Source organism: Ammospiza nelsoni, chromosome Z (genome assembly GCF_027579445.1).
Source record: "Ammospiza nelsoni isolate bAmmNel1 chromosome Z, bAmmNel1.pri, whole genome shotgun sequence".
In the NCBI taxonomy this organism is placed as follows: Eukaryota; Metazoa; Chordata; class Aves; order Passeriformes; family Passerellidae; genus Ammospiza; species Ammospiza nelsoni.
In genome coordinates, this window is record NC_080669.1 from 22,226,179 (window position 1) to 22,248,493 (window position 22,315).

General features: G+C 38.9%; 1 protein-coding gene across 4 annotated transcripts in view; it reads right to left on the reverse strand.

The window, feature by feature from the left end:
* Nucleotides 1-3,601: 3,601 nt before the first annotated feature.
* TDRD7 (tudor domain containing 7) overlaps nucleotides 3,602-22,315 on the reverse strand; it is a 46,625-nt gene continuing 27,911 nt past the window's right edge. For 3 of the 4 annotated variants that reach the window (XM_059492812.1, XM_059492811.1, XM_059492815.1), the window contains 11 exons: nucleotides 16,220-16,800; nucleotides 13,726-13,912; nucleotides 12,059-12,170; nucleotides 11,069-11,271; nucleotides 10,793-10,927; nucleotides 9,322-9,405; nucleotides 9,027-9,161; nucleotides 8,595-8,705; nucleotides 6,679-7,169; nucleotides 6,196-6,356; nucleotides 3,602-4,074 (listed from right to left, as the gene is read on the reverse strand). In XM_059492812.1, coding sequence (XP_059348795.1) covers nucleotides 3,854-4,074; nucleotides 6,196-6,356; nucleotides 6,679-7,169; nucleotides 8,595-8,705; nucleotides 9,027-9,161; nucleotides 9,322-9,405; nucleotides 10,793-10,927; nucleotides 11,069-11,271; nucleotides 12,059-12,170; nucleotides 13,726-13,912; nucleotides 16,220-16,800 — 2,421 coding nt within the window. In that variant the 3' untranslated portion in view covers nucleotides 3,602-3,853. The remainder of the gene's footprint in view (nucleotides 4,075-6,195; nucleotides 6,357-6,678; nucleotides 7,170-8,594; nucleotides 8,706-9,026; nucleotides 9,162-9,321; nucleotides 9,406-10,792; nucleotides 10,928-11,068; nucleotides 11,272-12,058; nucleotides 12,171-13,725; nucleotides 13,913-16,219; nucleotides 16,801-22,315) is intronic. The other variant, XM_059492814.1, reaches the window with a different exon arrangement.

Consider the following 22,315-nt stretch of genomic DNA (forward strand, 5'->3'; position numbering starts at 1 on the left):
TCATCTGAGGCGTCTTGGTCCTCTTAGAATGCCCTCAACTGTCTCCATCAGGCAAGACACGGACCCAGCTTCTCAGCACATTTGTTTTCAGTGCATCCCTGGTAGCTCTTTCTTAGCGGTTTGCTGTGACACACTGAGGTAAGGAATGCTGCAGGTAACATACACTGCCGCACTTTTCAAAAGACAACAAGTTTCACTAACCCAACCACAGCAGGGCTCTCAAGGAAGTGGCTTGGCATGCTTGAAGCATGTCCACTCAGGCCCAAGCTCTTCTTGCCCTGGCCAAGGTCTAACTTCACAGAGCAGCACAATTCTCCTGTTCAAGAATTCCAGTCCAACCTGAAAACATCAGCAAAGAGCAAAAGAACAAAAAAATGGAGCTTTCAGGCTTTATGAAGGTTTAAAGTGATGCTTTTTTCATGGCATGATTTTCCTTCACTTTTCTCGTCTAACACAGACAGCACCTGAGAATTCAGACTCTCAATTAAATTAAACATAACTAATTATTAGGTTTGCCTGATGCAAAAGTGTGAGGACAAAGGATGAATGTGGTAAAAACACAGAGACAAAAGATCTTTGCAACAAAAGTCTTCCCAAATGGGGAATGTAGTCCAGAATTGGAAACCCTAGGGATAGGAATTCATTTTGAGATGGCAAAGAAGGTTCTCATGTTTCTCTGACAAAACAAGAGTTCCTTAGAATGACTGGAGTGAACACACTGGGAGATGAAAACAGGTAAACTTAAACTTTGCAAAGTGAACAAAATACAGCTGAGATTGAATAAACAGAAAAGAGGAGGTTTGCAAGTGCTTACTGTTTACAGCCTTGGGTAAGTATGACACCTGCTTTGTTTGTTTTAGTTATCACAGCATCATCTGTTTTCTCTAGCTAATCAAGGATCATTTTTCATTTTTGAAAATTCACAATGATCCACAAGACATGTTTAACAAAGCTGCATTCCCTTTCTCTGGTTGTAAAGTTGTGGGGTGGGGTCCCAAGAACTAGACATTGCAAATCCACATTCCAAGGGATGATCAGCTGGGCTTCTGCACATACATCCTATATGGTTTTGGCATTAATAGTGAAAATGGAGTTCCAGTGAATTCCCTGGCTGTGCCCCTTTCTTCCTGCAACTAAAGCTTTTACATGCCTTGTTTTATCTACACATAAAAATACATTTCAGTGAAAACTTTCTGAAGTGTTCTCCTCCTTAGCCTTCTTCCATCCAGACAAACTGCAAATCTTACTATTTAAACCAGATGTTGTTGCTTTCTAGATGTTGTTGCTTTCATCTGGATTCTCTGTGATTAATCCACATCTTTGCTGGAGGACAGTGCCCAGAACTGCATGGAGGGTTCCAGTGGAAGCCTTTCTAATAGCTGTCAGAATGGAAAGTAACTCCACCACCTCTTGATTTAGACACTGGCTGTGGATGCAGCCCTAGGCAAGTGCCATGCATTCATGAAAGCAGAAAAACCATTCACAACCACCCGCAACACTGACTGCTGAAAAACTGAAGAACCGCGCAGCATTCTGTGTGCATCTGCACCTTCCACAGAGCAGGCATGTCTAGCACCTCCTGGGGACAGCAGGCTAACTAATTATTATGCTATTTCATGGCTTGGAAACTCAGCAATCTCGAACTGTTCAATACTGTGTGTACCCAACATGCTCTGTATGTTCTTGAAAGCAGAGCATGCAATGTGTCAAAGAGCACTAGCAGGTCAATTAGCAAATGTCTGACAGGATCTTACATGGGGTAAGAGAGCAGCACTACAAGCAGGTGTAAAATCATAGTTCTGCACAAGGAGAGAGCAGTAGTACCTGTATTGTAATGGATTAGTAGTGGGGCTGCTGAAGGCAGGGGTGGTACTGTATCCTGGGAATGAAGATGGAGAGACACGTCAGTGCAGCCCCTCTGGATACAGCATATGAACGGAATTCAGAGTGTCATAACTTTGGGTTGGGTGTACGCTCTGTGCATGCACAAAACAATTCACCAGGTGAACAGCGGTGCCTGAGGGTTTGCTGATCAGTTAAGACTGCAGTTTGTTTTACTAACACACACACACTTCGGTCACAAAGTGCCTCATCAGTACAGAGGTGCAAATAAACTTCTGACAAAGAGCAGATCCTCAAGCCTTAATGGATACAAATACAGCCCAGGTATTTCTCCTGAAACTAAAATAGTTCCAGCAAAATGTTCTATTGCCATAAAAATGGCTTGTAGCCATTAGACTTCACAACTGGGAAGGTGAGATATGGTCTTACATAGGAAATCTCTCTTCAGGAGCTCAGGGGAGTGCTTCTCATTCTGTTGTCCTACATAATTGAAATTTTCCAACTCAGAACTCATCCTAAACAGAGGGAGATTTGCATTCAAGTTTATCTTACAGTAGCTCATCACCACATGGTTTCCTCTACTTGTATTCTTCACCTTCTCTGCCATGGCAGCTGAATAAGTTGATTAATATGGAAAACTAATTACTATCTTCATTGTTAATACTACCTCTCTGAAGTACACTTAGAAGTGTCAGCCTCAGCACACTTAAACATGGAGAGGACCATGTTAAGTAGCAATTTGCATTAGAGTAGCAGTTTGCTGGTTTGTCACTGCCCTGTAAGGGCTCTGCTATACCCAGCATACATCCAAACAGAGAAACATGCACCAGACTTCCCAGAGGACTCCTTGCTGCTTAGCCCAGAGCTTCTCCAGACCACCACCAGAATTGGACTAAGGAGCGCAAATATAAGTCCTACATGCTGAAACAGCTTGGTTGCTCAGACTATTTGCATGCATTTTCTCTCTCCCACCCTACTATTACACATGCATGGAACCTTTCAGTCTTGTTTCCCTTTCTGTCCAATCTCCTGTACTGCAAACAGCCTTATAGCAGAATTTCTTAGTTTGGCTTGTGTCCTACTAGAAATACTACACAGCTGTGCACAGCAGAAAAAAATCCCATTTCTGGCATTCCTCGTGTAAAGCTTTAATATTGTGTTTAACAATCTCGAGGGACAAGCAAATTTAAATTGAGACAGCAGACTATGAAATATAGTCATGTCTACACCTCCTCTAAATATTTCTAAGACCAAAAATAAAGCAGGTTCTAAAGTAGGCTGAAAATACTGTGTTCCAAGGACTCCAAGCATCCATCTGTGTGCTTACAGGACACTGCTTTCTCCTGTCCCCAGGAAGCAGAAGTCCTCTGAAGAGTCTCAGAAGCATACATGAAATCAAGCTATCAAAAAATGAGGGAGAGGATGCTTTGAATTTAGCAGCTGGTCAAAGAGGTGGGGTGAGGAGGGGAGCAGAGAATTCAGGAAAGTGGTATCACTGCTAAGAACAGCAAACAGAGCAGTAAGTACACAAAGTGAACAGCTGTCTGTGAATGTTCCACCCCACAAATGCAGTATGCCAAACAAGGCACTATTCAAAGCTTACCAAGCTAAGGAAAAAGGAAAAACTCAACAATAATGCACGTCTCTGACAATAAATTCAGAAATATAAAACACTTGTTAAAGGAAGGACTACCCTGTAATGACTGAGTAATAGCTATGAGATAAAAATCCCTCCAAAATTAGGGAATGATCACAAGAACACAATTGAACATTGTTTTATTGATAAATAACTTTTAAAATAATTTAACTCAAATATTCTAGCATTACAATGGTAAACAACGTGAAAATTTTCAGAAAGTCAACTGAAGTCAACAGAATCCAAACTTGTTAAACAGACACAGATTTTTCAATTTTATCCCCATTATGTCTTCAAGGCCATGTAGTAGTTATACTTCTCTTCAAAGCCTGTTACTCATTTTATTGCTAAGCTGCTACATTGCAGAAGTGATGATTAATCACCCTTTGAAAATTCCACAAGACTCTGAGACACAAAATCATGAATCCATGTATCAATATGTGGAAGAGATGTGTCCACAAGAAAAGTCACTATTTTTCGATCCCAAGAGTTAGTGCTGTCATTAACTGCCTGTATCTGTGCCACAAAAGGTTTCTTCTCTACCAGATTCCGAAACACTATTGATGCCTCTTCCGACCACTGCTGGTTTTTCACTCCTAGAACAAACATAAAGCAAAACGGAAGGTCATTTATAGACTAGAACAATCTAAGTTTAAAAGAAGTGGTGTGAGTTTAAATACTTGAGAAAACAGTTTTTAAAGTGCTAATGCATGCAACTTAAATCCAGGAAAAAAACCCACAAGCTCACTCATCTCCCACACCAACAAGCTTAATTATTACATTTATTTTTTCTTGAAGTTTAAAGATAATGATGTGTTTGCAGAAGTGAAAGGCAGATGCACTGACTCACTGAGGAATTCAGAGAATATTAGCTGCCTTGCATGACCAGGGCTTATCAGGAACCATGACAAAAAGGAAACTAAAGATCCTTTCAAAACAAACTCCCTTTATTTTCAGCCTGAGGGTGCTGACATTACTTGTCCCATTGGCCTTGCTTTAGATTTTCTTCATCTCAAAGCAGCATCAGTTACTAAAACACCTGCCAAACCTTCAAGTCCCAAACAAGACACATAGGGGGCAGAAACAAAGAGAAATTATGCCTAAATGCCTCACAATTGTTCTTACTTTTTTCAGAGTGGTATCCCACAAAGTCAAGTCTGCTGGAACCTAAACAGTTTTTTGAATATGGCTGCAATCCACCTAGAAATAAGCAGCTCCTGCAGACTTGGGATTCAGTTGCCCAGACCACTGCTGGTGTACGGCATCTAGACACACGGGCTCAAATATCATGGTGGAATACCCAAGAGCCACTTGATGGATAACACAAGCAGAACAGCAAAATGACAATACTTTGCTTTTATTATTAGCAGCAGCTTGCCACTGACAGGACAGCACAGGAACACAGCTGCCTGCAGATTGCAAAAGGAATTAAAAGTCAATAGTTAATCAACACTTAAGGAAGAGTAACTAATGCTATGAAAGCTTTATGCAAATTGAAAAGCAAATGAGACTTTACAAGGAAACAGATTAGTGACTAAGAGGCATAAGACACAAAAGCAGAGAGAAAAAAGTGGAGGAATAGCAGGACAATAGTTACTGATCTTCCAGGCTCAGCTGGCCTTCTTTGACAATATGAAGAATCTCAGAGGCAATTTAGCTAGTTACTTGGGAGACTTGCAAAAGTGAATGACTTGCAGGCTTGCTGGGCTGGATCCTCCAGAAGACAGACCCAGCTAGAAATCAGCCACATCACAGCACTGCACACCGAGGACCCCAGCCTGTCGGTAGCACATCCACCACACATCACTAGTTTAAAACAACCCCCAAGGTCACACTGAGGCTATGCAGGAAAGCAAATCCACAGAAGGCACAGGACACTAACTCTGTCACCTGTCACTTCCAACAAGCATATTCTGTGACTGAAATCTAGAGCAGTGCTGACCAAACAGCATCAGCAAGCAGCATGACTAAGATGAGACGTATACATCCCAAGACAACAGAGAACTGAAGGAAAAATTTTGAAATGAAAGGAAAGTCAGCAAGGAGAGATCAATTTTTATTTTTAAAATTCCCTCAGATGCATGTACACTCTCTATGTGCCATATTCTCAAGGAAATTTTTGTATGTAAGCTTATTGAAAGCTCTGTCCCCTCATGGAGATCTTTGCTTGTTTGAGAAAATCAATATATTTCAGGCAAATCTGGATTCCAAGTCAGCACTAGAATTACAATAGGGTCAGGATATATATATATAAAAATCCTCTAGAAATTCAACATCTAGGTTCCTAACTTTATGTAAACTATGATAATCAGAACATTAGGTTCTTACCAACAGTCACATCATAACTTTCACACTTGGTAATTGGCTGTGTTAAAGGATCAAAAAAACATTAAGTTTTTATTTCCCCATGTCTTTTGCATAGTAGATATCACACGCATCAAATTATAAATTTTATGACCATGAAAAGTAGCTGCTGGGAAAGTTTAAAGAGTCTCCATTCTCAAAGATGGTATCTTAAAGTGCTGCATTAAATTAAACAAACAAAAATAATTAAACAGTCATCACTGCCTATGCCAAGAAAAAAAGCAGGACATAAACATGTAGAAAAAACTCAATTACATAACCTTTGACTTTTTTCCATTTAACATTTCTGTTCACCTCATATGCCCACTGATGTAAGACTTTAACGAAAACAATTGCAAATGCTTGATACCTACCTGCAAGCTGAGCCGTGATAGCTTGGAAAGGTAGTCTTCTGAACGTATCCAGGAGTGGCTGTACTTTCCCTACACTGACAAACTCATGTTTGCCGTAGTCCAGCTCATACACTGACAAAAACCCATTTCTAAGAATCCCTTTTATTATGACCCTGTACCACCTAAAAGGGGGAAGAACAAGAACAGACCATTTGAATTCATATTCACAAAGCACCAGAAAAACAATGCACAACCAAAAAATCTTGACCAACATGCCTCAGACTTCCCAAACCTGGATTTAGCTGAATAATACCAACTATCCCAGCTACAATCTGGAAGCATGATGAGACTGCAATTTCATTAGAGTAAATGAGATAATCTCTCAGATATCATTGGACATCTGCTATGTTGTTAACAATGCAGACTAAGCAAAGCTAGGCTTGCCTAGCTTAGCAGAGTTAAGCTTGCTTTCAAAGATTTCAAGTAATTTAAGTATCTACTTACTCATCTCCAATTTTAGCTGCATACAGCTTATTTTTTTCAATGGTCACAGGTTTCTCTTCTGCCCTGCTGTAGTATAAGATCATTTCTTCCATTAGGGCATACAGGTTGTTTAGCTCATTCCACGGCTGGACAACGAAATGACCGGGATGGCAGGCCACCGAGACGTAGATATCCATGAGGTCACCAGGCTTTGGCAAGGGTAGAGGGGGCGGCATCTCCATGCTGGACACTGCACTGCCGGGCTCTCTGCCTGAATCAGGGAAACTCTTCTCCAGCTTCCCACTAGGTAACTGTAGAGCTGGAACAGCATCACCTACAGCTTTTGTGAAGCCAGTCCCACTGGGAGCCACACTCAAGAAAACATCTTTTTGATGCTTCCACAAGTCTGCATTTTTGATCTGCCTATTGATGCTACGATCCATGTCTGGGAAATTTCCTGGAGCAAACAAGTAGATGTGTGCAATTCCTTTTGAAGCATCCTGTTTAATCACCTTGGAACACAAAATGCCGTTTAACAACCAGTTAGTAACTATTAAAGGCACATCTAATTTTGTACAGAACTTTTGTAAAGCAGCAACAGTTCATTGCACTTACATACAGAAACAGTTTCAGTGTTCTCCCAAAGATATGAAAGAAGTTGGGGCTAATAAGCTGTTCACAGCAGATGAAAAGACAAAAACACCTGCAGCAGTTCCACTAACTTAAAGCAAACACAAAACTTGAATTTTGTTCCATCCAACAGGTTCAATCACAGTACTGTGTGTAGAATTCTTGCTTCCAGAAGAACAGTAGCCAGTGTCCACACAGATCTAAACAACTTATTAAATAATAACACCTAATCCTTTAAGCTATCCTCCAGTCATTATGGGAAATGAGGCCCGCTAAATTAGATGGAAAAAAAAAGAAAAAAAATCTTCTCGGTTTCTCTCGCATGTAATTTTCAAGCACTGACATAAAAATACTTCCTATTTACCATCAGATATGCTAACATTATTAATAGTAAAGCACTTAAATTTTAACTTGACAAAGTACGCAACATTCTTTTAAAGATGCTTCTGCTAATGTTCCTAGCCAGGAACAAAAACTTTCTGCAATTAAAGCATGAATCTGCTCTCTATTATTTAACACAGCAAAAATGAGCACCAAATTCAAGCTCTTTTGGAAGAGGATGTCTAGAAAAGTCAGGTGCAACAGGTGTGTATCTCAGAGCAGAGGTCTAGACTAAAGCAAGCAAGAAGGTTATGAAAAGCTATAAAACACTTTTTCAAAGTGTCTGACAGCAGCTGGAATCAAAAGGTTAAGAAGAAATTATCTTTGTTTAGTCTGTAGTTATAATAGATTTAATTTATAAGGGTATTTTCAGTAAGTTAAACTAAGTGAAAATTGCAAATGCAAACAATATTATATCAAAGATAAGAGAAATTCTAACTATATAAAGCATATACTAAAAGTCAATTAGAAAAAGCAAATAAAAAGTAAAACTGCTTTCAAAAAGACTAGAAGGAGAAAAAGTTTTGCTCACAAGAGGCATAAAAGTAATTCAAGATTAACTGAGAAGTTGTGTATTTCTATGTGCTGAAACATGACAACTACGTTTCTTTCTTATCAGTGGCAAAATACCTCTAGCTGCATATTTGGACTTGGACAGCAAAACTAACAACTGCTGTGAAAATTGCTAAATTCACAGCAGAGGGGAAAGGACAAGATTCTAACAGGCCTAAGCAAGTAAATTTTATAACAAATTTACTAAGAAAAGAACTTTGTATAGAATTTATGTCCTTCAGCTGGATACAAACTTCTACACTTCTGTAACAAAAAACAATTTGATGGGCTGTTAAGCTTTTGAAGTTGTTCTTTCAATGCTCTTTCCTAATGCCTATGTGAGTTCAGGTCTCATAGGCATTTTGACTACTTACCTTCATGCTAAATTCAGGACAATTTATTACAGCATCTCTCAGCCACAGTACAGCATCTGGAGTCCACATGCCAGTGTTAGGAGGCAGATCTGCCAGACAGCACTTCAAAGCCTAACAACAGAATTGAGTGTACAAGGTATAATTTAGTAATATGAAAGCTGGTCCAATTCAGAGAATCATGCTGACAGAGTCAATCATGCGTGACAAACAGAAAGAGCAAAACGCAAAGCCAGTACCATGACACATACACAACACCCACCAACTCACAGGGCTACACTGCAATTTATTTCAGGTGAAGATGCACAATACAATACATTGCAATGTTGAATGCTGTGAAACAAAACAGAATTTCCGTACATAAACCTTGAAGTAGCAGTACTACTAACACTGCCAAGAGATTGAATACAGGTTAACTTTAACATATCTTCATACCTGAGGAGGTATTGCAATTACTTCTCTCAGGAATTGTGGTGGGATTTCTTTGAGCTCTGATACTTTTACAGTTGCAACTGTTCCACTATCCATAAATTGCACATCAAGTGCCCGTCTAGTGTGAATAATTTTTACCTGAAAGAAGAAAGCAAGAGCACAATTTTGAGGTTAAGAAACCAACAGTGACACACACATAATAGAATATTTCATGGAAACTAAACATTCAGTGAGTTGAACAAAAAGAAGATACATTTCTATGTGGGCAAATTCTAGCTGCTTTTTGAATACTTCTTACCTCTACACGTGCCAATTTTCCTTTGGAAGGAAACAAGCAGATTTTGCCACAGAAAGGTAGCAATACATTGAACTCAGATGTCTGCTGCAAATACAAAAACAGGAGTCAAAAAGCACAGAGCTGTTACTATCTGGCACTCAACCATTTCAAAAGCAACACATGGCATAAACAGTACTGAGAAGCAAAAGCTCTGTTTCAAACAAAAAGTACCTTTCTGGCTTTAGAAACACTTCTTATCACATTGCTTTAAGCTTCCCCACTTGGTAGACCTTTTCATCCCAAACTCTGTATCTTACAGGGAAATTGGGAGAACATGAAGTGACGGGGTAAAAAGCCACATTTGGAAACAGACTAGGAAATCATCAACAATTACTTGACTTGAAAAGTGAGAGCAGTTAAGAGCTATGAGAGACAAGCTCAAGTGAAGAAGCTCCTAGCTTATATTCTAGAACATACAATTTCTTGAGACATATAACAAACCAAATTTACTGCTAACTCAAATGGAAGTCTCATAGGGGTGACAGGCACCATGATAATCCTAAATAACAAAACAAAAAAACAGCTACACTATAAAAAAGTAGGGAAACTACTTTTGAAGAACAATCAACATCTTACTAGGTTTAAATTCTTGGGCAAAATGAGTTAAAACACTCCAGATAAGTTGCAAAGCCTGGTATTAAAAGAAGCTGAAGAACAATCTCTTTCTCTGATAGCAGCAAGAAAATAACAACCACTCTCTCCCAAGAACACCAACTCTTGAAACACCTATATGGCTGCCTTCCTTAGTGACTTTGTGTTGCTAAATATTTTAGCAACTTTTAGCAACTTGTGCTGCTAAACTTTAGCAACTTTAGCAAAATATTTCTACACTTTCTTTCAGTGTTTAGCTTGCTTGAAACTGAATCCTGATAAATGAAATGCGTTCAGTATAAAATAGTACCAGGTGGTTGCGACAACAGGTCTAAAGCTTAACTTCTACACCTCAAACACTTTGACAGCATAGTTTCACAAGCAGCAGTTCAAACAGGATCTGCTTTGTATGATTTGATTTTGTCAGGCTCAGCAGAACTACAAAATTGATTATCCTAATTCTTACAAATTAGATCCTCGTAAGATTTTTTCTCTTTGACCTAAATTCCCTTGAGACTAGTAAGGATGCTGCACGAATCTGTAAACATGGTGGAACATCTTTGCCATGGTGACTTCGCCATCACGTGCCTATTTTAAAGCAACTTAAGACTTTTCAAAAAGTCCCCTATACATCACTTTGACGTTGAAAAGAAAGCATCAAAAGACACTTTTCACACTGAAAGGTGCACCCTAGAAAACCCCAAACCAGAAAGAGAACTTTTAGCCTTTTTGACTAGTCTATGGCTACCACAGAAACTTGAACTTATGTGCAAGGAAAATTATTGGTACTCTCTAAAGAAATGCTGCATGACTTTACCACTTCCCTTACTGTGGAACTTACCTTGTAAATAAAGTAGTCTTCTAGTTTCTGCAATATTTCAGAAAGTCTAGACAAGCCTTTCGATGGCACTTGACAATACAGGCTCCCATCAGAGGAAACACTGGTTACTATGACATTGGTATATAGCGTATCTGCCTGCAACAGTAAGAGTGTGACAAGAAAGGGAAAAAAAAAACCCACAAAATTTAGCAAATTTCTGACTACTGTTTTTTGTCCATATAAGACCTCAACAGTCAATGATTTTTAATAATTAAGGAGGAAACAGGACAATGGTACCTGTAGGTGCAGTTCAAGGGACTTGTCATACAATGCCTTCAGACAAGTAGCATTGATGTTGATATCATCTTCTCCAGAAGTGTCATAGAGAACAAGAAGAGGAGTATCACTCTTTTCCAGTATTTCCACAGCAAATATCTTGAAACATGTCTGTGATTCCACAGCCTTTACTAGGACAGGATCATCACAGAAGGCTTCCAGTCCTGCAAGACACACCAGACCTTTTTGTTTACCAAAGTTTTACAGCACCCTTCCCACTTGCAATCTACTTAATTTCTAGCTTTTTATCAAAGAAAGCCACCTTTGGGGGCAGAATAGAAAAGAAAAAGACTCTTTTCAGAAAGAGTTAGGCAAATGTGTAGAAAAAAATGGAAAACATGTCAAGTATTAAAAAATCAACCAACCAAAAATAAGACAAGCTCATTCACAGCAATTTCACATATTTAAACTTTAATATTTTAAAAAAGTTAGAAAGGCCTACTAGTTTTAGAAAGGTAAATAAACTTACCTTTCTAATAGCACTAGGATCACTTCAGAATAATTAAACAGGCTAATATTTAGAAATATTGCCTAATTTGGCCACAACTCCATTTATGGAAAGAAATGTGCTAGTGCACATTGGTTGAGACAACACGTTTCCTTTACTTCAAATGTTTCCTTTTATTTCTTTAGCCTCATGTATATTAAAGGGATAAAGACATCCATGTTAAGTGCAGAAACAATTAGGCTCCATTACAGAGGTACAGGATAAAATCATCTTCTAATATCAAGGATTCTCTGTAAAATTCTTCTTCACATCCTTTCTTCCTTTCTTTTCCCTCTTTCCATGCATACCCATGTCTGCTTAGACTAGCTGAGCTGAACAAAATCTATCAAACACATATAGAACTATTACAAAAAAGGATCAGAACTCCCAGACTCACAGAGGCTTCAATACATAAGCTGTGCCAACAGTAAGCATGTGTGCAGTCAGCACTGATTTTCTCTTACCTGCCAGTTTACATTTTGCAGCTTGAAAAGGAAGTGATCTGAATTGTTTCTGTAGTCTGCACACACTGTTGCTTTCAACAAATTCACTGAAGCCATGATCAACATAGTATACCTGAGAAGGGAAAAGGGAATTAAAAGCACAAGATCATGAGTATAATTGTAAGTACGTTTCCTTGAGTCTAGGGAGACTGTATTTGCTCGCCACATTCTCTAATGCAACCACAGACAAATTACTTTTTGCCAGTTTAGTACCGTTAATTTCATGTTTTCAGGGAAAGCCTCCTTCTCAAGATGTGTATAATAACATCCTCTGCAACTGTTCTGCAGAATCTGAACTTCAAACAGGAACTTTGCTGCAAGAATTCAGCATATACTATCTCAAACTATGTGAAGAAAGGTAATGAAGCCACAATTTTTACTCACACACTTTTGAAAGTGTTCAAAAGTCAAATACTACTTAAGGTGCCATTTCAAGTTTTGCCTACTGTTTTTACAGCATTAAGAGAATAATTTTGATTTAAACTTGTTGTTACTTTGATACAAATACCACAGTCAATGCAGGAAACTAGAACGGAAACTACTACTGGCAGCAAATAACTGGAGCTGAAGTTACAGAAGGAAGGCTTTGATGGGACTTCCTAGAACTTTTTTCTGAAACTCTATCTTGCAAAATATTTCCAAAGCAAATATTAAAAAGGAGGTCTAAACACTGTGACAAAGGAAAATCAGCAAAAGCTGCAATAAAGCAGCAGCCTTCTCTGGACTGATAGCTCTGACTAGGGAGAAATTAGAAACAAGCATGCCGCTAATTTTCTTGCCACTTCTCTAAACCCAACAAGACCTCTCTTTCAGAAGACCAAGTTTTGACATCCAACTCCAATTCACAGCTGAAGGGTTTCATACTAACTTTCAGAAAAAACTCAGTTCTAATACATGTGTTATTTCAGTATTTATAAAATGGTTCAACTTTAAAAGTATGTTAAGCAGGGCTGGGAAAAGAAACAAAAACGTTAAAGATGTATCATTAATACTGATTAGACAAGAAATAACTGAGCAGTATTAAACTTTTTTTTATCCTTCTAATATATGTTCTAACTTCACGGCAGATGGCAAGAAAAGTCTGTTCAGCACAGGAAAATTTTTTAACAGATGAGTTAAATAATGTGAATGGAGTTTAACTAAAATACATAACTCCCAAAACACCAGATTTTCCTGGAAGGGGAAAGTATACTCTGTTTTTGGTTTGTTTTTTTTTTTTTTTTTGGTATTTAGTGCATATTAGAGATATTTCAGTACAAGACTTCAAGCAAGACCTAGGAGCAAATGAATGTTGTCTTTCCCTTCCTCTTCCTATGTTTCTCTCAAACCATTCCTCTTACCAAGGTACATTTTCAGTACCAAAGTGCTATAGGGCCTAGTTCCTTTTAAAACCAAAAACAAAACTCCCAAAGTCAAACTATTCATGGAGAAAAACCTGAAAGACCATTTAATTTTGTCAATCATATAACTTCTACAAGGTCTTAATTTCTCATATACCTGAAAATAGAAGCACTTCGGGGCAAGAAAAGAAAGAGTACTAATGCAGCATATTTAAGACTTGACTGTGTATCTAAAAAACAAGCTTCTCTCAATTCTTTCACCAAGTGCCAGAGAAGGTAATTACTTGCCTTTACTCTGTTGTCCTCCAGAGAAATTATCCGTGCACGCAACCAGGCATCTTCTTCAGCATGTACTGCAACAAGCTGCCCAACACTCAGAGACTGAGCTGATGACACTGTACTGGTCTGATTGTAGTACGCTTTCATTTCATCTTCCATTTGTTCCTGGGCAGAAGAATACTCTTTGCCCACATACCTACAATATTTTATAAAAAAACCCCCCAAAAACAAAACAAAAAAAAACCAAAAAAAAAAAAAAAAAAACCAAAAAAAAAAAAAAAAAAAAAAAAAAACCCAAAAAACAAAACAAAACAAAAAAAAACCAACAAGAGTTGGGATGCAACTTCAAAAAAGCTGAATAAAAACACAAGAACATTTACATGTGTATATGAATAAATTATATAAATTTTCTAAGACATTCATGTCCAAACTCTTAGCTTTTTAGGACAAAAAAGTTACCCTGTCACTAACAAACACCATCTCAATCTGGTTTTCACTACATTTGATCTAAACTAAAGCATCTAAAGTGTCTTTAAAAATTAGCTGTTAAACCAAGTGCTGTTTTCTCTCATACAACAGTTTTATCTCGGTATTTGGCTGCTGACTGAATGTTCATATTAATGCTGTTTGTGCTACACAGGTCTTCTTAAATCAAGTATATAAACTTTCTGGAAAATCTAAATGGGAAGTTCTGAATGCTTCAGAAACAAATCAGATTAGAGCAGACAAAAGGAAAACCTACCCACAAATTTGTATTACTAGCTACTGTTTCAGCTTGTTCATAGAGATCATGATTCTACTAAATTCTATCAGATAATTTAGATTATATGCAGACAGTGTAATGCAACATGGTATCGTAACTCTGTTACAAACATTATGTTAAATCTGACCACATTCCAGGGAACTCTGATTTTCCTAGAAACAGCCTTTTTGTTTCTGTGCAAGCATTCATCTACTTCATAATGGAGATAAAGAGGGATGACAGTCACACATGCGTGACTCAAAAGTTTCTTGAACATTTGTTTCATAAAGACACCTAACAGACAGTCAGAGTAACTCAACTGAAAGCAGAAGAATCTTTTAGAATTTCCTGCTTCACTCCCTATTTTATTAATTATTTCTTGTAAGAGTTCAACTGCAGTACCTAGTGTATCATCTCTTCCTTCAAACACCCTGCCGTGAATGTCTAGCAAATATCTAGGAGTGTTTCTATCTATCTCTCTATCATTACTACATTACAATTCTTTGAGAATTGATCCATGTCTCAAAACAGAAACAGCATCAAAACCAGCACCTTTCAGCATTGCCTTCATTTGTACTGCAAGTGAAAGGTTTCAGACAAAAAGCTTAGCCACATACCAAGAAAGTAAAGAGATATTGCTCCATCCCTGAGATTGAGTTAGGAATCTTGATTTTATTGATCCTACAAAAATCAACATCAACCAACACCAGCCACATAGTTCTTGTGTAGGTCAGCAGAGAGGCTGGTAGGACATGTGAGAAAAGAAGAGCCCATGTGCTGTTTCCTCTCTATATGTCTACATGAACATTTTCTTGTCATGGCAAAAGACCCTAATCCCTTCAGAGCTAGTTTCATCATATCAGGATAAATGGCCCTGCCCATGAAGTACATGGATAACCCTGAGTAGTAATTTTTGTAACTAGGACCAAGAAAACACTAATTATCATCATGTACCTACACAGAGCTGACAAAATGAGAAACTTCAATACTGTCCAAGAAACATGGCTCAAATTTGGGAACAGCTGCTTTGTAGAGAAATTTTTACATAACCATCCTCAGCTCAATGTCATATGGTATTTTAATCCACAGTACTCAAAGTATTAATCTGAAATACTTAGGGGAAACATCTTTAAAACAACAGACTAGAAAGCTAAGAACCATTACTCCACATGGACAGTAAGTTAAAAATGATGCCAGAACTAAAAGGTGCACAGAAACGTTTTGTAGAGTTAAGTCACATGTGCACAGCAGGCTGTTAGTAACAGATGTAATGTAACAATCCACCTCTTACACTGCCCCTTAGACCAGGCTGATTAGGAACCAAATCAAGAAACACTAGTAGTTTTTTGCTGGATGAATGCTCATCTTTCCATAAGTAGAATCTGAGTGCACTCAAGTCATGCCTAGTTAGTGTAAGGTATGGAAGCAAAAAGTATTTTAATAAGCACAATAATCAGAATACTATTTTGTGTTATAGTGGGATTATTTTATAAAATCTTCCAATTGCAAGTCAAATCTGCCTTGATTCTCAGACACGTTAAAGCTAATGATAAAAGTGATTGATTCAGGACAGAAAAAGTTTCAGAAAATTTCCATTTAAACACACAAACAAAAGGATTTAAAGTTTTCATTAGCAAAATAAGTAAATAATAAAATCCTGAAACCTCCTGTTCATCTATTTTTTTTCTGGCAACCTGCACAATATGAACATGTGGATTTATAAATAAAGCAAAAAAGGATAATTCCAAAATATAAACTTGCCTAATTAGGACCTCATTAGTGTTTTTCAATTCTAACACCATGATGGACACAGATCCTTCTGATGGAATAATTAGAGAAGGAACAGTTATGTTTTCTAGGTACTGGTCCTTGGATTCTTCATACTGCTGTTCAGCTGTGGCCTTCACACTATCATGCCTCTTGACTTTCTCAGTGACATTCAGATTTTCATCAATGCATTTCTGGGGTTTAGCATAGAGGATCGCCTTTCTGGGGACTTCAGATACGTAGTCCACAACACATACATCTGCCAGCAACTCTAGATTATTTAGAATGTCTTCTGGGAATTTTACTTGGTAAGTGTCTTGGTACACTTTGGGAAGTGCATGAGCCCAAAGACCATTGGAATACTTCAGCAAGATGCCAACAACTTTTGCTTTGAAGTCGCTACTGAGTGATGCAGGTGTGGTCTCCATATTTGGCTTTAACAAAGGGTCTGCTTTTGGTGAAGTAACATTCTGAGATGCCTTTTCTTGCTCAGCATCGCTTTTTGCTGCTGGTGGTATTTTCTTAGCAGGATAAACAAATCCATCTATTGGATCACCTCTGTGTATTTTCTCCACCTTGGAAAACAACAAAGAGAATCAATAATCAATTGCATTTGTAATACTAAATTGTTTTGTCAACTACACTTTTATAATATGCATTTTATACAGACTTTGAAGTGAACATCCACAGGGAGCTAAGCTTGAGGCAGTTACTACAGGTTAGCATTTCCTGTAATGTTTCGTCCTCTGTTTTGAAGGCTTCCAAACACATATGAGTACATCAGTAGTAGGCAAACATCTATCTATGCAATACAACTGGGACTTGCTTCCAAAGTCTCTCTTTCCTCCTAGCAGGACCAGGAGATGGTGACACCCTTCACAAATTTACATCTTTTCCATGTGAACCTTCCCCACAGGCAAGCAGATCATAAGCAAAAGTATCTCTCAGTTTTCTGAGGGAAAGAAGATTTGACTCTATACTTCAGAAACAAGAGGACACTTGCCAGGCAGTGCTGTCAGGCAGGCTATCTGCTGTCATGCTCAGAGAATTAGTTTTCTTTACAAAAGTTCTGAAATCAAGGAAGAAATTTCTGCTTTGTAATAAATTTCATAACAAAATTGATTAGACCCTTTTAAATCATGGCCCCAGCTTCCTTCACAACCAGGTATTTTGCCAGTCCCTACATATCCACCCTTTGCTATAAGTTTATCACAGAGTCACAACATTGAAAGTACTGTTTGAGAACCGTAGCCACAAACTCACAATAAAATTCTGCTTGCTAAAGCTTTGCAGTTTCACAGTTTCAACCTAGATTGATCTAACCATACCTTAGCAGGAGTCTATGTAAAATTGAGATAACAAAAGGTCTTAGTGTTTTCGCATTGGTCCCAAAGCAAAAAAAAACAAAGAAAATTACAAAACAAGGTTTATGTAGCTCCACTTTGGAGTTCCTTTGTCAGAGGAAACAACTCTAATCAAAGTAATTTTCAAAAGCACAGGAAACAACTCTAATCAAAGTAATTTTCAAAAGCACATCAATGAAAAAACATGGAGCAGCTGAATTACTTGCTACTACTTAGGGGTAGCATTCACCTCCACCCTATTTTTGTCCACACCCATCAGAACTTTATAAACCTTGCCCAACTAATTATTCGCAGCTCTGTCCTAGCAACATACAATCAAAGCATAATGAACAAAACTCCAGGTATTTTCTTACAGAAAAAGAATAACACATATCACTCATTATCAAGACAACATTAGCAAGAAACAAATACTGAGTTACAATTATTACTGAAAAATAACCAAATGGCCTTTGCTGTGTCTAGAATAATGTATTTTGTCACATGTATATCACATCACACTTAGCCCAAATTACCACATGGTCTGAATTAAGAGTCAGGAAATGAACTATATAAGTGCATTTCTCTACACTTGCTCTGCATTACACTGTCTAGGCTGGCACCAAAACAATCTGTGAAAAGGTTATTGGGAAGAGGCCTTAGTCAACTTCCATGAACATTAGCATGACACAAAGAAAATAATTTTCATAGATATAAAAAAAAGATTAACCATGTTAGAGAACTCTCACATGTTCTTGGTAGCATCCCTAAATTATTCTCTATCAGTGAAAAACCAAAATATAAATATTTTCTGCAAGAATAAGACATAAGAAAGCAAAGTTCTTGGGCATCTCTGCTAGTCAGCTTAATATAAGAGACAATAAACATGTCTGGCAGTAAAACCTAGAAGGACCGAGATGCCTTCCATGATTCCTGACAGAGAGCACCTATATTTGTACCCTCTGATATGCGGAATCTTACAGTGCCCCTTGCACCACAGGAGAAGAAAGGAGTTCAGTTAAAAATAGCACCAAACAAAAAACTTATCAAAGCCTTGCAAAGGCTTTGATACATGGTCAGGAGACCTAAGTATATCAAGTCACACAGACAAAAAAATCAGAGCATGCCATTTTGACAGATAATCATATCCTAGATGGAGAGGAATTGATAAGGATGTCCCCATGTGTTCAAGGACAAGGCTGAGGAATTCATTTACATGACCAGCCAAGGAAAACCTTTAGATCCAGAAAATACTTAATTATCAAGACAACAATTTGTTTGAGAATGCTGTGTTGGACTATATGGCAGTTCATCCTGGAAGAAGCTGGATGCAAAGGTCTACCTTTATGTATTCCTTCTCTTGGCTAGTGCTCTTTAAATAGAGCTGCAACACAGCTGAATAAATTTTTGCTGACAGGACTATAAACCCTTACACAGTAGACCAGCAGCAGACTGAGGAGAGAAGATCCTCAGAGATCTTTAAGCCTCTTAAATCCAATAATAGCTCTGGGGTTTTCTAGACACTGAAGTTCAGTTTTGAAGAGGCTGTATATCCTAACTGCGCAAACCATTTAGAGACAGCAAAATGCTATTTTCAGTAAATTGTTTCAGATTACTTCAGTATAAATAAGCACAGGCTGACATCACTAGAATCACAGAATCATAGAATATTCTGAGTCAGAAGAAATCCACAAGAATCACTGAGTCCAAATCCTGGCCCTGCACAGGACATCTCCAGGAATCACATCACCTTCAAGGCCACAAAAACTTCTCATAACAAGCAAATGGCTCCACTTGTGAGCAGCACTTCAAAACAGACACCCTTTCTTACGCACAAATGTCTCAACCAATTTCCTGTTGAGCTTACAGATTTACCTTCAAGGTACTCCCCATTAGTATGGCTGACACCCCAGCTCTGCAAGCACATTATTATACTGGGAGGTACTGAGAAACACCTGAAAGACAACGTAGTCATTTGTCACAGCCAGCACAGGTTCATAAGGATAAACTCCTGCTCGTCAAACTTAATTTCATTTTATGACAAGACAGATAACCCATCTAGCTGATCCAGTGGATATAACCTTTTCGGTTCCAGAAAAGCTTTCCATACTGGTTCTCACAGTGTCCTTCTGGACAAAACATCCAGCACACACCGGGGTGAACACATCACATGATGGGTGAGCAACTGGCTCATGGGTCAGTCAATGGGGTGACATCAGACTGGTGACCTGTCACTGGTGGGGTTCCACAGGGCTCCAGCCTCAGCTCTGTGCTCTTCAACAGCTTCACAAATGACCTGGATACTTAGTAACCCTGGGAAGGAGTACTAAGCAAGTTCACAGAAGATAAAAACTGGGAGGAGCTGTTGACTCCCTCACAGGCAGGAAGGCCTTGCAGACTGACCTTGATCAATTAGAGGGCTGGGCAACCACCAACAGTATGAAGTTCAACAAGGGGAAGTGCTGGATTGTGCACTTGGGGCAGCACTGGATGTGTGTATAGACTGGGAAGCAAGAGACTGGAGCGCAGCTCCATGGAATGGGAGCTGGGGGTCCTGGTTCATGTCAAGTTGAACGTGAGCCAGCAGTGCCTGGCAGCCAGGAGAGCCACCCGTGTGCTGGGGTGCATCAGGCACAGCATCACAGCCAGGCAAGGGAGGGGATTGTCCTGCTCTGCTCTGCTCTGGGACAGCCTCACCTCCAGTGCTGGGGGCAGTTCTGGGTGACACAATGGAAAAAAGGCATTGAGCTGTTAGAGAGTACCCTAACAAGGACAATGATGGTAGAAAAGGCCTCAGGTGAAGGCCATATGAGGAGTGGCTGAGGTAATTTGGTCTGTTCATCCTGGAGAAGAAGAAACTGAGTTGCAGTTACAACTTCCTTGAAGGAAGGGGAAGAGGAGCAGCAGGCACTTATCTCTTCACTCTGGTGACAGTCACAGGACCAGAGGGAATGGTCTGAAGTTGTGTCAGGGGAGGTTTAGGCTGGATATCAGGAAAAATCTTTTTCAGCCAGAGGATGGTTTGACCACTAGAACAGGCTCCCCAGGGAAGTGCTCAGAGCACTATCCCTGACAGAGCTCAAAAAGCACTTAGACAACACTCTCAGGCACATGGTGTGATTCTTGGGGATGCCTTGTACTGGGCTAAGACTTGTATTTAATGATCCTTGTGGGTCCCTTACAATTCAGAATATTCTGTGATTCTGTGACCTTGCCCCTTATCATCTCTCCATTACACAGCACAAAACAGAGGCAACAGCTGGCAGAATGAATTATCAGGGCAACAGAGAGTGAAGCCTTTCTACACAGAAGAATAGTATTTTTTTCCTGGGCTTGAATAACAGAGGCAGCTCTTAAAAACTGAAATCTGAAGACTCAAATAATAAAACTTCAAATAAAAAATTCTCCCAAGATAAATACTGACACTGCAACTGAATGAAATGCAAAAGAGCACGTCCCCTTGTTTTGACATACTTATAGCAAGGACAAAAGCAGACATGCTCCTGTATTGGCAGGACAAAATCTTTGCATAAATATGCTTGACAACATTTAAAAAAACCACTGACCAACATATAGAAACTAAAGAAAGTATCCACTTTGCAACGCCAGCCTTAACTAATTGTGTGTACAGTGATAGTCATATATTGGTAACCTCCTGGAGCATCAACAGGATGTTTCCAAGAAGGAACTGGAGAAAACACATCCTTGAAATGAGAGTTTCTAGTCAGAGTAGATGTTGTTCAATTTCAATGTTACATTCAAACTAGGATATGCAGGTATTTTCTGCTATTCTCCTGCAAGGTAAGAAAAGAAAAGAAAACCCGCAGAGGAAGTTTTGCATTTAATGTCAGTGACAGAGTCTCATCAGAAGTCTGGCTCTATGGTTTTTAGTATCCAACAGGTTCTCAAAGACGGCTCTAAAATACAAATCAGAACTATCACTCTGATTCATTGAGAAGAATTCTTCGGAAATGTGGTGCAGGAGTTTTTCAGATTTGATTTAAATATGCAACATGGAAGCTCAACCACCACAGCATACATACCAGAGACTACACAGAAACATTTTAGTGACAGGCACCTTAGACAAACACTTCAGTGTGAAGGTGGCTCTCATGTACCTGACTTTCCTCACAATACGTGAAGTTAAACTCCTAGAAAGCTGGAACTGAAAGCAGCGAGGAAAGTATTTCTGGCCTTGACCAGCACTACCTGACATCTACACATTGGATGACAGCACTTCTCTGTCATTGGCAGCCACCACAACTTCAGGTCCCACTGGTTTTGCCCATCCCTCTACAGTACAGGTCTCCCCAGGCAATGGTGAGATGCTGCTTCAACATTAGCATTCAACTCCTCCCTGTTCCAAGTAGCTGCCTCTGAAAGCAGTAACTGAACTGCTGGGTACGTGTCCAGAGCAACCAAATCTGGGGAAAAAAAGACACTTGGTCAGTGTTCTTGAAAGGCTGAAGATCCCCACTGCATATGGTGGCATCACTCAGTAAGGAGCTTTTCCTTACAAAGATCTGGAAGCTTCTTACATCATCCAGTTACAGCTAATCCTTGGAATCCACTCCAGCTTTTGCAGCTTCTAGTCTGATATACAATTAATTATTTTGCATGGGAAGCTATGATATCTATTTTCTTACCCTAAACAACAGAAGAACACATCAAAACACTTGTTTTTAGCCAAGTGTCATGTCAACTGGGAAGCTGAAACAGACTGGAATATGCTGGCCAAAAAAGCTGCAGC